Source organism: Sapajus apella, unplaced genomic scaffold (assembly GCF_009761245.1).
Source record: "Sapajus apella isolate SASKATOON/1434 unplaced genomic scaffold, GSC_monkey_1.0 scaffold28, whole genome shotgun sequence".
NCBI lineage: Eukaryota > Metazoa > Chordata > Mammalia > Primates > Cebidae > Sapajus > Sapajus apella.
This window is the reverse complement of record NW_022436968.1, coordinates 20,638,506-20,654,735: the sequence shown is the minus strand read 5'-3', so window position 1 is coordinate 20,654,735 and position 16,230 is coordinate 20,638,506. Positions and strand designations below refer to the sequence as shown.

Here is a 16,230-nt window from a genome sequence, read left to right as displayed (position 1 = left end):
TCAGCCTCCTGAGTAGCTGGGACTACAAATGTGTGCCATGAGGCCCAGCTAATTTTTGTATTTTTTTTTTTTGGTAGAGATGGTGTTTCATCACATTGCCCAGGCTGGTCTCAAACTCCTGTGCTCAAGCAATCCTGCCACCTCGGCCTCCCAAAGTGCTGGGATTACAGGTGTGAGCCACTACGCTTGTCCTCAAAATCTCTTTTAACTATAAATTTGATTAAGATGGAGCTATGGATACATGCAAAAATATTTACATAACATCCTAAAATATATTAACTATTATCAATATTAAGGAGGGAAAACACTTAGATCTATGCATATATGTGATTATATGTAACAGTTCTTAGAATTCTCAACTTTCGGAGAAAATGAAATTGTGTGTATGTACATACAATGTTGCAGAACTTCTAACCAAATGAAACATTTTTAACATTTAATTTCAGTCCCTAATGATGCACTTACCTCAAAACTGACTTCTTTCTCTTATTAACGGTTCTGTTGTGTAATGTGCAATTATCACATGAGGAGCTAGACAATGTAACTAATATCTTTTTACTGAGATTTCAAACTTCTTTATGAAGTCTATGCAATTTACTTTGGAGAAGACTCAAGAGCAAGATATTTGACTCTTTCTTATACTGCTGAAATCCCTAACAATCCACTAATCTATACATTACTCCAATACAGAAATAGATCTAACAAGGACTTTTCACGGCAAACTTGGTCAGCTATACCTGTAGCCTAGTTTCATTTGTTTACTTAGTTCTTTTTAAAAACCCTTCATTAGTTTCATTCTTATTTCTCTGCTATAGTTTACTCATTTTTATGTTAGCAAAAGAAGATCACTATTTGATACTAAAAAAAAAAAATACTCACTGGAGAGCTCCTGAATTATATTCACGACTCAACCTTATCCTCTTTAAATATCCTTTCCTAATAGCCAAATTGCCTTTAAAAATCACCCCTTTTCTTGCCTCTTGTGCTACATTTGGTAACTTTCCATTTTAAGTTTGTGTGTTTTAATACTTCTGCATCTTTAAAGTGCCAAAGTGATACAGTATTGGCAAACGCTGTCTGGGTATGAATCTGCATTCCATGGAGATGGTCCTGTGATCACAGAAGAGCACAAAAGGGCAGAGGATGGGGACAAGGAAGGGAGATCTCACAGTAAGGGAAACATGGGAGAGAAAGGGAGGCTTGGGGCTGAGAGAGCTTTAAGGCCATCATCACAAGAGAAGGCTAAGTGGCAAAGGGTCTCCAAACGATGAATCTGTTCTTGTCTTTCTTTTGGAATTTTCTGCTATGATATTAAGAAGTGCTTAGGTTAAACATACTACAACTTCAGCTGCTCTAAAATATCTGAAGGGTAAGAAAAAAATAATTTTAAAAATTTTCTTTTCTTTTCTTTTTTTTTTTGAGACGGAGTTTCACTCTTGTTACCCAGGCTGGAGTACAATGGCGCGATCTCGGCTCACCGCAACCTCCGCCTCCTGGGTTCAGGCAATTCTCCTGCCTCAGCCTCCTGAGTAGCTGGGATTACGGGTACGCGCCACCATGCCCAGCTAATTTTTTGTATTTTTAGTAGAGACGGGGTTTCACCATGTTGACCAGCATGGTCTCGATCTCTTGACCTCGTGATCCACCCGCCTCGGCCTCTCAAAGTGCTGGGATTACAGGCTTGAGCCACCGCGCCCGGCCTTAAAAATTTTCAAAGTCTGATCTTAGTATTTCAAAATCAGTGTATGAACTTTTATACACATTGCTGAATTGAAGCCAAACATAATCCACCAGATATCAATGGGTCAGTTCTCACAATTTAATAATTTCAAAGGAGAAATTAAAAGTGAACCTCTTTTCAGTATGGTCAGAACAACAATAACAAACAAAATTCCTTAATTTTTGAATTTTCTTCTTTGTGGTCAGAGTCACCTATCTCATATCCCTTGTAATATCATTGCTATCATCTTTCAATAAATGTTGATCCATAAATTAATTAATTTTTAGAGACAAATCCCTGGAATACTATTCTTCTGATTCCCATGAAAGACTCACTTTTAAGATACAATTGCAGCTGCCCCACACTGCCAGTTACTGTGTCATACACACGCCTTAAAATTCTGTAATCAGCAACCACCAGGTGCCGTATCGCATTCAGCACACCACAGTCAGTCAATACAGACATCCCCAAACACACCAAGGCTGGTTTTGTCAAATGTTTTATTGAGTGTAGACATCTGGAGTACTGTAAAACATGCATTATCTGTAGATTCAAAAAGGAGCAAGCCACATTGTCCTCACTGTCAAATGTGTCAGGCTTGGCATACATGATGGAGATTAATGAAGTATCATGAGAGTAATATGGTTCCTGAAAAGCTTCTACAATTTGGAGTAGGGTCTTAATCACGTGAAAAGCAAAGCTGTTCACATTTAGTGAACTTGCATTTCACTGGAGGTACACAGTATTTTAATGTTAAAACAAATGAAAATAGTTTGTCAAAGATTCCCATCTCCCCAACTTTATTTGTCCCATCGGTTTTCAGAAATTTTAATTAAAAAAAAATCATATGCCTTTTGGAAATTGTATGTTTATCTGAGCAATAACTACATTTTATTTCTTCTTCGGTTGTTGAGGTGTGTTAAATTTGAAGAAGATAATATCTCCATCTTCAACAATATAATTTCTGCCTTGTTGTCTGTACTTTCCAGCAGCCTGCAAACAGAAAATATAGAGGAAATGGGTTATTATTTTACAACTAAACACACAGGGTAAATGGTGGCAGCAGATATAAAAAGTGTTACACTACTTGGGTCATATAAAAAAAGAAAAAATGAAATATAGGAAGGCATACAAGTTCAAAACTAGACTTGGAGAGAAGCAAAGTATCTTGATTTGGGCAGAACTAGATTTTCCATATATACATAATCATAATGTATTCTCCACTAAATTGTTGGTACATAAATGTAATTATACCAATATCATTAAGTTTCATTACATGCTGTTTATGGTACATTTCTGATGTGTCTGCAAACATCCAGCAAGTCACTGTAACAAAACAGATCAAACCAGGCAGAAAGAATAACACTATATAACTGGTTAAAAGCTGCTTTATTTGCTTAAATAAATCCTTTGGTGACACTGGTGATGCCAGAAATATAGCTGGTATAAGGAAAATTGTGATCAATTGTGTACAGATTCTGAACTATTTCCTTGTAGCTTCTAAAATTTAGTCTTGACGATGTCTATACAAAGAAGTATGTACTAGAATTCATCATAAAGTTTCCTAACTAATGGCCTTAGTTACAAGGAGACTCTAACAGGTTGCAGTTGCAAAGACAGATATTTCTTCCACTTGTAAATTAGTTGGCAAAGCAACTGATTCCACCTGCTGGTATGCAGATCCAGACATGCAATCTGCTGGTAATTTTAATACAAACAAGCAGCAGTTCCAGAAAACCAAGTTTAGTCCATGGCATGAACTTTACTTCACCCTAAGTACAGCAGGCCCTGCAGCACCCACATTTAACATTGCACACAGTGACATGGTCCCACACGACCCCACCATCCAGTCCTCAACAATAAGAGCCTGAGGATCTTTTTGGAGAAATTCTCAAAGGTATTTCCCTTCTGTTAGAATTTATTGAGAAGAAACATTTGCCCAACAGGATTAGTACTTCTCTTTGAAGATATTGATAAGAATGTTCAAAGCCAAGTGAAATTATACTAATCTGCAACAAAAACACTAATAAAGATCATACAACTGAGGGTAAAATCAACAAACCAGATTGCAGAGCCCTAGTAAGCATATTTTCAATTATCTAGACTGTATAAAACCGTCCTGATTTTAACAGAATATAAAATATATGAAGAATATATAAAGCTTATTTTAAAAAAGCCAATGTACCCTACATGCTAAAAGGCATACAAACATGTATACACACACACACACATATACACATGTATATAAACACACATATTCACATGACTTTTATAAAGACATGCAGTGTATTGAAGGCCATAAGCTACTTAATTCTAGAATCTATAGCCAACTGTTATAAAACTATATAGACAATCTAAATCAAGTACATATTGACATGACATATTAATGTAAGTTTATATACTTTGTTACCACTCAAGTTTACTATTAATTAAAAGTGACAATGTTCCTTTAAATTCTCTAGAGACCATTTAATCCATTTCCACTGCTATCAGAAACACTGGTTGAAAAAAAAAATCAATACCCGTTTGTGAATCTTGAGTATGTATTAAACAAGACACGTCTAACCAGTTCATTTGCACTTGAAAGCAGCCATCTGTAGAAGCCAGCTTTGCCTAAGCAGATATGATTGCTAATAATGTGATATCCCTGTAGACTACAAAGCCCACACAGAGCTATTCAGTATATAGTTCATAGCACTGGCATTAAATTAGTTATGCTGCACTGGTGTTAGAAATACATATACATACATACATACACATATACACAATCTTGCTCTCAAACCTAAAGCCTACTTGATAATCTGCAAGAAAACAATTTTTGAATAAGGAAACATAGAGCGATTTATAAATGCTTCACTTTACTTGGACTTCAAATTTTGAAATATTAGTTTTGGAGGTTGAAACCACATAAAATATTTAATGGCATCCTAGGTGAAAATGTCAGAGTCAACGTTTTCCAATTTATAGTATAAAAGCTGCCAGTTAGTGGTAGTCTTACAAGCAGGAAATATTATTTTATTGGCTATTATAAAGATTCTCTCAATTGTTAAAGGAAATATTTACAATTCATCTATCAAGCTTATTACAACATAGATCTACTAAGGATTGGTAAACAAGCTTATCATTTTAAGAGTATAAAAAAGAAGTATCTGATCTCTGAATTCTAGTAATAGAAAATATCCTCATTTTTATATTCCTTATAAAAAATAGATATGCCAACATGATGTAGCACATTGACAAATAGTCTGAGATTTCTGCTCAAGCCTAATTAGTATTCCTGACACAGTTCAATCTCAGTATTTCCATACCTACCTATATCTATACAGATGTCACCACTGAAAAATTAACAAGTGTGTTTACTTGTAAACTACTACTCCTACCACTCTTTAAAAAAAACAAAATGGCTGTCATTCAACATTGTACCAATTGCAACAAAATTTTCCCCCTGCTCTTCCTGGTGTTCCAAGAGTTCTATTAAAGTCCTGATGTTCAGTATGACCTTTCCAATGATACCAATGAAAATAAACTAAACCTGAAATAAACTTTTCTGTATTCATTTTAACTTATGAAATAGTAAACATAAGAATCTTCTTTAAATTCCATAACATTTACTGTGGTAGTCTTCAAATATTAAATTAAAGAACCTTCCTACAATGTCAGTTTAATCAGCTAATCTATCTATATTAGAGATTGCTAGATTTCTCTAACATCTCATAAATCAAATAAAATTAATTTTGCAACAGAATTTACATTTTAAAAAATCATCTACTACTCATGTATAAAACTGCCTCACTATTAGTGTCTGCAAACCAAATTATCCTTATTAGCTAAAAGAAAGCACAATTTTGGACCTGCCCTCTAGTGTTGAGAAAGCAAATCAAATCCCCAAGTATCTTTAAACAACAAACAAGTAAAACCATGAAGTTTTAGAAAGAACAGTTTTTATTTAACTAAGTTTCTATCTCTATTCTTGAAGTAATCATAAGCATGTATATTATACTTCAGATATTCAAATATCATTAAGCATAATTTTTCATTGGCCATCAGTGAACAAAATCTTTGAAATTATTTACAATTACTTAAAACTAATTTATTTTTATTTTCAATTATAGAAAAAATGTCCACGAAACTCACAATTCACACATTTTTAAAATGATCTGAAAGTATGTAAATGTCTAAAGCTCTTAAGTCAGTTCACAGTAACACTAAATGCTGATCATCTTATTACTTTATTTTAGACTACACTCAGTTTAAAAGATAAGTATCATCCATTTTTTTCATGAATATCTTCACATCAGTGGAAACATTGTGAAATACAAAAATAAAAATAATTCTTTACCTTGACTGCATTTTCAGAACCTTCCTCTTTAAAATCTTCATATTTCATTACTTCAGCCATAATGAATCCCTTTTCAAAATCTGTGTGGATCTTTCCTGCAGCCTGAGGAGCCTTAGTCCCTTTCTTTGAAAAGAAAGACCAGAGAAAACTAATTGCATTTAAGATGATTGATTGTTAAGCATAGAGTTTCTTTTCTCTGATCCGCAGTTGGGCTCAACTAAAACTTAGTTTAATATCTGTTAAGATGCCAGGTATACAATTAGTACATTTTCAACACTGGGTAGTATCCGTGCAGCAGATTTAGCACAGATAAATCAGTAGATATTAAAGAAATGTAGCTTTGTTTTTCCTAACAGTCATCCACAGTTTTATTGATTTAGAAGCAGTTGTCTGGTTTTGGTGTAGGTTTCATTTCGATTTTCTATTCTTCACAGTGGAAAAAAAATAGATTTTTAAGTAACTTTCAAGCTGAATTATCAAAGGTTTTAAAAAGATAAAAAGCCCTCAAAATTTCAGCTCATCTAAAGAACATATAAAAATCAATATACAAAGGGACATTTTAAAGACATTTCTAACAAATCATGTTGGAAATCTATGTTCAGCAAATAACTGTGAAACTCTCAAAAAATTTTGATAATAAAAATTTTAAACATTTTGTACAATATTCCCTGCCTCTAACCATCATGAAGGAAATTCAAGTTGATATAGGAAAAGAAATGTCTTATAATTACCCCATATGTTATATTACAAGGATATATATTCCACACACACATAACCATGGAAAGAAATTTGAGAAATAACAATGACCTAAAGGGTGCTTAATAAAGCATGTTAAAGTGATAAGGAGTCTGACACTAGAAAGCACAGTTTTTACAATAAAAGATGTATTGGGTTAATATGGCTACTCACTGATGCTTACCTGACTAAATATCTTAGCACATTAAATCATGAATACTTATAATCAGTCTTAAGATAAACCAGCTTTCACATTTTCAAGCCCAGGGCATGTGATCTTTTCTACCTCCACATACTTAAGGTAGAAAGTTTTAAGGCTTTCAAATACATCCTTAAAATACGTAGTAAAAATAAATCCTGGCAATTTGTTTATCAACTCGGATTTGCTTTGACATTATTTTTTAAATCTATATAAAAGGACCTTGGTTAGAAGTCAATCATACATTTTTTTTACAAAGGGGCGAGGAGATAAAAGTAAATCTCACATTCACACAAGGCATTTAACATTATGTTGAACTGCCTCCATGTTTCTATCCATATTAAATCAAAATACATGTAACAATAAATTACAGTAGTCACTGAAAACAGGAATCAAAGCACCACTAAAATTTATTGTGTGCCTATATTTAAAAAGCATAATAAAAGACTGAATAAGACACCATTTCTAAAAGTTCTGGCATTATTTTTATATTCTATAACACACTATTTAGGATTACATATATTTCAAAATATTTTTCAATAGTAGCTACTGTGTTACAATATATTTACATTTAAAAGCAAACCATTACAGTTCAGTTTCTATTGTCCTCTGGGAATAAATTAGTCATTCTCTCTGGTCGCATTCAGTATACATCAATTTTTAAAATACATATCACATTTTTAAAGAAGTAAGATTGAACATATAACACTAAAAATAAACATTATTTCTACAAATTCAAATTTTAAAAGGCATGAATTATTACACTTTGAGTTTAGCTTTTTGAGCCCAACTGTATATCTATGAAGAGCATAATGATGTCATATTGCTTTTATTGCTGAAAATGTAATCCGAGCAAAGCAAAGGAGGAAAGAACCACCCGCAACCCAAACAAACTTAGCGAATACAAAATGAAAAGCAACATCAATTTCACTGCAGACAAACCCAGTCACACAGATTAAGCAAGCACAATACTGGTGCGTCTTATCTCTGACCACAGGAGGAGGGTAGACAGATTCTACAGGATGAAGAAATTCAGACTATGTAATAGGCAGAATCAATTGTTACCTGCCTCAATCAATGCCGCTCCACTTTCACTGTTCAGCAGCTCACAAATAATTAAAGTTATCCTGGACAAAAACCTCATCTGTAATGACTAGCTAACCGCCACCATGACAAACTTCAAAGTCAGTGATATCAATCTGAATTCAATAGTGTGGAACTGGATATAGCTGATGAATAAGTATGAATCTTACCCTGATGGTCCATGCACGCACTTCATCTGGGCCTGCAGTGAAAAAGTATTCTAGCTGGAGTGCTGCAAACCCAGCCTTAATGATCTTTGGCAAAGCACTGAAATCAAATGAAACAAATTCACCCAACATATAAGTTGATTGTGCTAGAAATTGGGATAGAGCTAAAATTATTCATTTCAAGCAGAAAATGTTAAAGATATTAGTAAATGACCATTCATCTTTCATAATACTTGAAGAGGTCAGAAAGCAAGAACTGTTTTTAAAAACCTCTCTTCTAAAATTGGTTTTAATTGTATTAGCCTGAAGATATTATTTTGAATTGTTTAGTGTTTAAAAAAAGAAAAATTACGACTATTTTCATCCAAAATTAATTATTTTCAGGAACTGGGCCACAAAAGCAAAATAATTTGATTGAAATCTGATATTTAAACAATATATTACTGTTACTCAGACAAATTTACGGCAACTGATTCGCCCTTTCCCCTCCCCCATTGAGCATGACGAAAGAGTTTTGGCGATCATTCCTCCTCAAAAATATACATAACTAATACCTATGTTATAATTAAAACACTGTACGGAGATGACAGATGACAGTTAAAAACTTAATTTAAAATAAATCTTTTCACTCTGTCTCATGGTAAAGAAAGGAGAAGATTCCCTCTTTATAATGGTAATTACTCTGTCATTTATTATTCTATCAGCGCAAGCAATTAAATTACTGCAAGGAAATAGTTGATAATAAAGTGTAGGGAAAATGAATGCTAATTAACCTTTGTGTCATGTTCGCTTCCAGATACTTCTGTCTCTCCTCAGCACTCAATTCTTGCAACTTGAGTTCTAAGGCCCCACTAAAAGGAATGACCAAGGCACCTGGGTCATACTTGTCCACCCACTCTTTAATTTTTATCAACCTGTAGACAAAAAAGGGCACAACATTATCTTGTAGTGCATGCATGACTGTACCACATTCATTATTATCAAGTAGCACATACATATTCATAAGAATTGCACGGTTTTATGATGCCATCTTTTTGTGTATAGCTTTCCAAGGTCAAGGCATTAACAGGCAGCAACTGCTTCAGGTATACGCCATAATATTTTACTGTAACCTGGTTTTACTTTAGCACATCATCTATGGGAACTATTATACAAATATTTAAAAACTTTTTTTAGTTACACTAACATTGTTCAGTATTAACACCTGTACCCTTGAATAAAGCTTCCATTTTATAATTTTTTTGTGTTCCGTATTTTACAAAGTAAATTTTTAAAAGGAGAAGACACAAAGTTCTGTTTGTATAGGAATCATACCTAAAAATACCAGCTGATTCTGAAGAGCCCTTCACAAGTAAATAATTTGTTCCACCCAGATATCTATATGCCTGGTTTAGTTCCTTCATGGACTAACAGAACTCACAGTGGTCACTGGTTTTGAGGAAGATTTTCGTTAGCCAAAACAAGCATGTGCAGAAATACAGATTTATAAATATAGTTGATCACATACGCAGTTCTTATGAACCTGACTTTTATGAGAACATGAATAATACAACTGCGGAGGAAATAAATTCCTTTAATCACAAAGGATTTGGAAAGCCAAATCAGTTAGGAAACTGATCCTAGTTGTTACCTGAAAAGACATTATTGAGTCATTTTTTTTTCTTTCCAAAGCATGGAGTGTTTGGCAAAGTAGTAATTAGAACATAAATGAAATAAGTGTAGTGAATGTACTAATTAGGTTAAGATCCTAACACTTTCCCAGCTTTTTATTACTGGGCAGATTACTGAACCTTTCTAAGCCTCGGTTTCCTCACTTATAAAAATAGAGATAATAATAGTACATATTATATTGTAAAGAACCCAGAAAAGTAAAGCCTGCAAATAGTAAAGAATTAACAGTTACTATTATTAATTTTCCATCGCAGATAATCATAGCATACATTCCTATGAATCTGGTACTGAGTTTAGTGTGAGACGGTACATTCCATTAAAATATTCATTAAAATTATGCTATAGTCTTACATAATTCCACTAGTCTGCTATATTTAGACAAAGGTTTTAATAGTTATTATGGAAAAATGCTGTGGCAGAAGTCCTTTAAATAATTAATGTAAATGCCACTTTAGGGGAAAAGAAAAACAAGAACTAAATTACAAATCCATCAATGGCAGGGAGCAGAGTTATTAGAAAATTAAGACCATGGCCCATGGAGAAAGATTTAGGATGGAGAAAGGAATGAAAAAAAAAGAAATCTACACAACAGTTTGTATATGTTTGCTATACAAAGGTAAACTACCTATTTAATATGTTATGTTATTTGTGTTTCTGAATCTTCATAATAGTATTTTTCTTTTGTTCACATCCTAAGAAATGGACCAAGCACTAAGATTTATTTTGGAAAAAAAAAAAAAAAAAAAGTATGTTGCCTTTAAAATGAAATTCAAACCAGATGTTTTGTTATCCAAAATTATGAAGTACAGGTTAAAAAAAAGGTGAAGGGACTGAAATTGGTACTTCTGTCTACGATGACATTATGGTATTCTATGTTACTTCACAGACTTACACTATTCAAACAAAAGTCCATATTCAAATGTTATCATCAATGGTTTAGTAACATACTTTTATTATACAAGTTAAAGTCAAATATGTAGTTTTAAAAAAGCAGATCACATACCAAATACAGATTCAATGAAAATGAAATAAAACAAGCCCCTGTAAAAGGATAATATAAAAATATCATACATATTTTATTTCATAAATATGGTCAAGAGAACTAATAAAACTAGAACTGTTATGAAACAACAAGATAAATAATTACTTTAGCTAACACATCAATTCAGAATAACAATAGTCCTACCCTGTCATTTTAACAGCCTTTCCTGCAGAGTTCTCAGAGGGATTATTTGCATTCCTCAGGTGTTCTATTGTACAATTCAAATGAATAAAGACTTACAAATCATTCCTCTACCGCCAATGTGAGACTTTGATCTGGTGAATACACTATTGTACCTTAACTATAATTGGCAAAAAACCTGACAGTGTAGAGCATCACAAGCTTAATAACAAAGGAGAATATCTCAAAGTGTTGACAGATGATCTTCATAATGCAGAAGCAGAGCTGGTACATTTTAGCAGTAAATGAGCACTGAGGTCTAAAGGTCTCTAAAGTGACTGACATCAGACCTGCTATAGCCTCACTAAAAGAAAAAGGTACCGTGGCACTCTCCCGTAAAGTGAGTTAGGCTCTTTGCCTGCAAGCTTCACTTTTGTGACTTTCACTGTCATAGAAAACACAGGGAAGATGAAAAGTGAGTTAGGTTCTTTGGCTGTCTGCTTTACTTTTATGACTTTTACTATCAAACAAAAGTGAGAAATGTCCCAAAGTGATTTTTAATTACATCTATGAAATAAACCTAGGGTAATTAAAAAATATCATTTGATGTCAAGGTTATAGACTAAAATATATGTGGTGTATCTATTAAGTCTGATGGTTACAAAACTGTGATAATGAGGCCAAGATCACAAGTTTGAACCCCATAGGGACCAGTTACCTTTTGCAGAAAAATGTCTATTCTCTTGCTACAAACCATACCCCAAACTATAGCTAGTCATCTCAAAAATGTGTGCTATTGGCACATGAGGGCTATAGAAAATTAAAGTTGAGCTTATTACCACTACTAGAAAAACAATTCCAAGCCATTCTGTCAAAGTGTCTGAATAATAATCTCTATGTACAAATGTTAGCAAATGTCTAAAGAAAGTCATCCAATTGCTAGTGACCAAAATAATGACGACGATATTGTCAAAGAATATCAAATTGTATGGTGTGTGAGAGGAAAAAGAACAGTAGAGACAGTAGACTCTTCTAAAGAGTTAAACTGTAAAGCCTTTCATAGACTTCATTTTGCAAAAATCTGTCTGAGCAGATTATTGCAAAGAGATCCATCCTTCCCCATAAGCAGCCAAACCCACACGTGATTTCCTCAAAGTCTTAGAAGTAACAAATGGAAAGAGGGAATGCCATTAGTTGTGTTTTTCTCCCTGGTAGTGAGACCACAGCAAGGGGACAAAGACAACTAGTCTTAAAACTAAAGGATGATACTTTGAGATACACTGGCAGGTTGTGGTCTACAGCAGGAGTCCTCAACCCCTGGACCGTGGCCTGTTAGGAGTCAGGCTGCACAGCAGGAGGTGAACGGGGAATAAGCATTTCCACCTGAGCCCTGCCTCCTGTTAGACCAGCAGCAGCATTATATTCTCATAGGAGCCCAAACCCTGTTGTGAATTGCATATATGAGGGATCTAAACTGTGCGCTCCTTACGAGCATCTAATAACTGATGATCTGAAGTGGAGCAGTTTCATTCCAAAACCACCCCCGACATCACCCATCCATGGAAAAATGGTCTTCCATGAAACCAGTCCCTGGTGTCATGAAGGTTGAGGACCGCTGGTCTACAGATTCTTTGGCAGAATGAGACCATTAGTATTAAGTTAATATCAAATTTCCAAAAGATCAGGTCTCAAATTTGCTTTTAGTCTTATAATCTGACTTTCTTAGCCAGTCTTAAAATTCCAGATTCCAAAATTTGATTTTCCCAGGGTTAATTTACATTGTTTCTGTTTCTTTTCCCAGATATGAATTTTATTACTAAAAATTCTATTTGTTTCTTCCAAATCTACTTGCTCTAACTGGGTAACATTTTACTCTTGTTTAATATGTCCTTTGTCCCTTTCTACATTAATTTACAAGTTGTTTTCAGAGTGCTTTGACTTGTAGTTTCTTGGGTATAACTCCCCTCTCAAATCTTCCTGTCCCCACTTGTCGTCTGCTAATGATCTTTGAGGACAGTTGGTTCCTGCATATGTGCTATATTTGTGTGTGTGTGTGTGTGTGTGTGTGGTCATTTTGGCAGCTGTAGTTATGTCCCAAGGGAGTGTGGTGGTCCCCAGGGTTGAGATGTATCTATGGGGTAGTCTTGTGGTTACTTCTTCTAGGGAGAGATCTACGGAGGGTCCTGGGATCCAGGGAAGTTTTATTAATATGTTTTTAGGCTTAGCGTTTCTGCACTAGGTTATGGGTAATGCTTCTTACAGTGCAGTCCAGTTTCTCATTTCCTGGGAATAACAGTTTCCTCCCTTGTTTGGGAGGGGTGAGAGGTATTTTTCTAGTATCTGGTCAGGGAAAGGAAAGCTTCTTCTGGGCTTTATGAGTGAGCCTTGCTCCAGTTTCTACAGCCTCAACATGTTCCTTGACTCTTATTCCTATAGGGACACTAAAGCCTCTAAACCACATATAGTAGCCCCCACTTTTCCAATGGGGATACGTTTCAAGATCCTCAGTGGATACCTAAACCCTCAGACAGTACCAAACCCTATATCTACTATATTTTTTCCTGAAGTTGAAAACTTTCCACATATTCACTTAAAGGAAGCACTTTATGGCTTCTCTTTGGCATATCCAAATTGCCAGCATCACTACACTTAATAATGCCTTTGGGGTCATTATTAAGTAAATTAAGGGATACTTGAACACAAGCACCATGATACCCTGATGGTCTAGATAGCCAAGGTGGCTACCAAGTAACTAACGGGCAGGTAACGTCCACAGCAGGGATATGCTGGACAAAGGTACAATTCACATTTGGGGTGGTGGTTCAGGATTTCATCAAGCTACTCAGAATCGTGTGTAATTTAACACTAAAAATTGTTATTTTTGCCCATTTAATATTTTCAGACTGTGGTTGACCATGGGAACTGAACTGGCAGAAAGTGAAACTGCAGATAAGTGGAGCTGCTGTATTAGCTGAATTTTCTCTGAAGGCCATGCACTGGTGGCTTCATTCTCTACTGTTGCTGAGATTCCTTCTTGTTTCTGGCACTTAGAGAGCCTTTTCTTGCTTTCAAGTCCTATTGTATATTCTAAAACTACCACATCATCATCAATACCAATTTTTTCTGGTTATTGTATCTGGGGTTTCTATGTATTATGAACAAGAAAGAAGGAAGCTTCCTGTATTGGCCCAGCTCACCATCTTAAGGGGAGGCACTTCATACTACAGTTACATGTCCATTCTATAGCATTCTAATACAATAGCTTTCAAACTTTCTTTGCCCACACCCCCCAGTAAGGAATAGATTTTACACTTTGACTCAAACATATGGTATACAGACATATTATTTTTACACACATTATAAAGGGAACAGAGAAATCCCAACAATGCTATTTTATATTTTGCATACAAAGCAAAACCAAATTCTTGCAACTTAAAACACAACCCTCAAATAATTTTCTCTAGCATACGTTAGTAAGAAATTTATCGTATTATTTTTCCCACCTTAACCTTTCAACTACTCCCAGCCACTCAAATTCTGATTATAATTTCTGAAAATCCTTTATACTCCATCCAACAATAAAGCCAAGTTATATTACCATTTATGGCATCTTTGTTGATATATATTAGGATGTTTTCAAAGCTGATTATTTTATTTTTTGATATCAAAGTATACTTAGAATCTTTTTAAAAATGTTACATATGGTACTATTAGAACCTTACAAACACCTTATATAGTTATCTGTGTGAACTTATATCTTCACTTTAAAAAAAAATCATCAGTGATATCTTGCTTCTCTGATTGCATATAACTGGTGGCAAGAACCATATCTCAATATACACAAAATGATGCAATTTACACCAAAGAGGCTTCAGGGCTGTTAACTGAGTAACTTAGCATCATTCAGTCATTAAGGAGCTGGCCTTTACTAAGCTACCTCCCTCATGTTGTTTGTGGTATGGATGTACCATTAATTCAGGGGATTCTGTTAAACACTGAGGTCATTTCTACCCTTCTCCGTTGAGGGTTTACACTCATTTCTATTACAACTGGTCAGAGTCCCAAAGAATGACTTCAAGATATCACAGTCCTCTTTACCACTTTCCAAATATGATTACTATACATGAATGTCAGTTTACAGTATTAACCTGTCAACCTGTTATAACAGGTTTATAATCTACACTAAAATCAATACCACAAACCATATACAAACTAAAATGTGTCACAAATAATATTCTTTCAAAGTCAAAAATTTAGCTCTAGAAAATCCAAAATTCTCAACTCTTCAAAATTCTTTGAATAAAAGTATTAAAATACATCTTTACTTTCATTTTATTTCTACTTATAAACATTCTCTGAATGGAGGTTATTAGGGAAGCCTGTGGTGAAAATAAGAGGGAGAAAGAAGAAATACCAAAAAAGCAGATTCTAGTTTAACTGACTAATGTTTGAAAGCCTAATTCCTCTTCTAAAAGAGAGCTAAGGCCGGGCTTGGTGGCTCATGCCTGTAATCCCAGCACTTCAGGAGGATGAGGGCGGGAGGACTGCTTGAGCCCAGGAGTTCAAGGCTACAGTGACACAAATGTACTCCAGCCTGGGTGACAGAGTGAGACCCTGTCTCAAAAATAAATAAATAAAGTTCCATCTTCCATACATGTAAGAGACTTTAAGTTTTAATGTTCTCGTCTGGCTTCATGCAGCTGTACAGAAGAACAAAATTACAACTTTGCTACTCAAAGTGTGATCACATCACTTGAGTGTGTGATAGAAGTGCAGGAATCTTAGCTGGTCATGGTGGTTCACACATATAGTCTAGCTATTTGGGAGGCTGAGGAAGGAGGATCCCTTGAGCCCAGGAGTTGGAGACTACGGTGAGCTATGATCCTGCCTGGCCAAATGCGTGAGACCCCATCAAAAAGAAACAGAACAAAACAAAAAAGAATAAAAAGAAATGCAGAATCTTGAACCCCACCTCAGATCAGAATCTGCACTTTAACAAGCTCCCTGGATGACATTCATATGTATGCTAAACTTTCAGAAGCACTAAAGTACTTTGAACATGAACTGAAGAGTATGAAATGTCTGAGATAACTATGCAGACCAACTGATAAACTAGAAGCAGATATTGACAACCTATACTGCTGATAGCTGAAA

General features: G+C 34.7%; 1 protein-coding gene across 2 annotated transcripts in view; it reads right to left on the bottom strand.

The window, feature by feature from the left end:
• Positions 1 to 2,203: 2,203 nt before the first annotated feature.
• Positions 2,204 to 16,230, bottom strand: part of OLA1 (Obg like ATPase 1) — a 174,435-nt gene continuing 160,408 nt past the window's right edge. For both annotated transcript variants that reach the window (XM_032292921.1, XM_032292920.1), the window contains 4 exons: positions 9,017 to 9,157; positions 8,247 to 8,343; positions 6,060 to 6,182; positions 2,204 to 2,713 (listed from right to left, as the gene is read on the bottom strand). In XM_032292921.1, the coding sequence (XP_032148812.1) occupies positions 2,612 to 2,713; positions 6,060 to 6,182; positions 8,247 to 8,343; positions 9,017 to 9,157 (463 nt within the window). In that variant the 3' untranslated portion in view covers positions 2,204 to 2,611. The remainder of the gene's footprint in view (positions 2,714 to 6,059; positions 6,183 to 8,246; positions 8,344 to 9,016; positions 9,158 to 16,230) is intronic.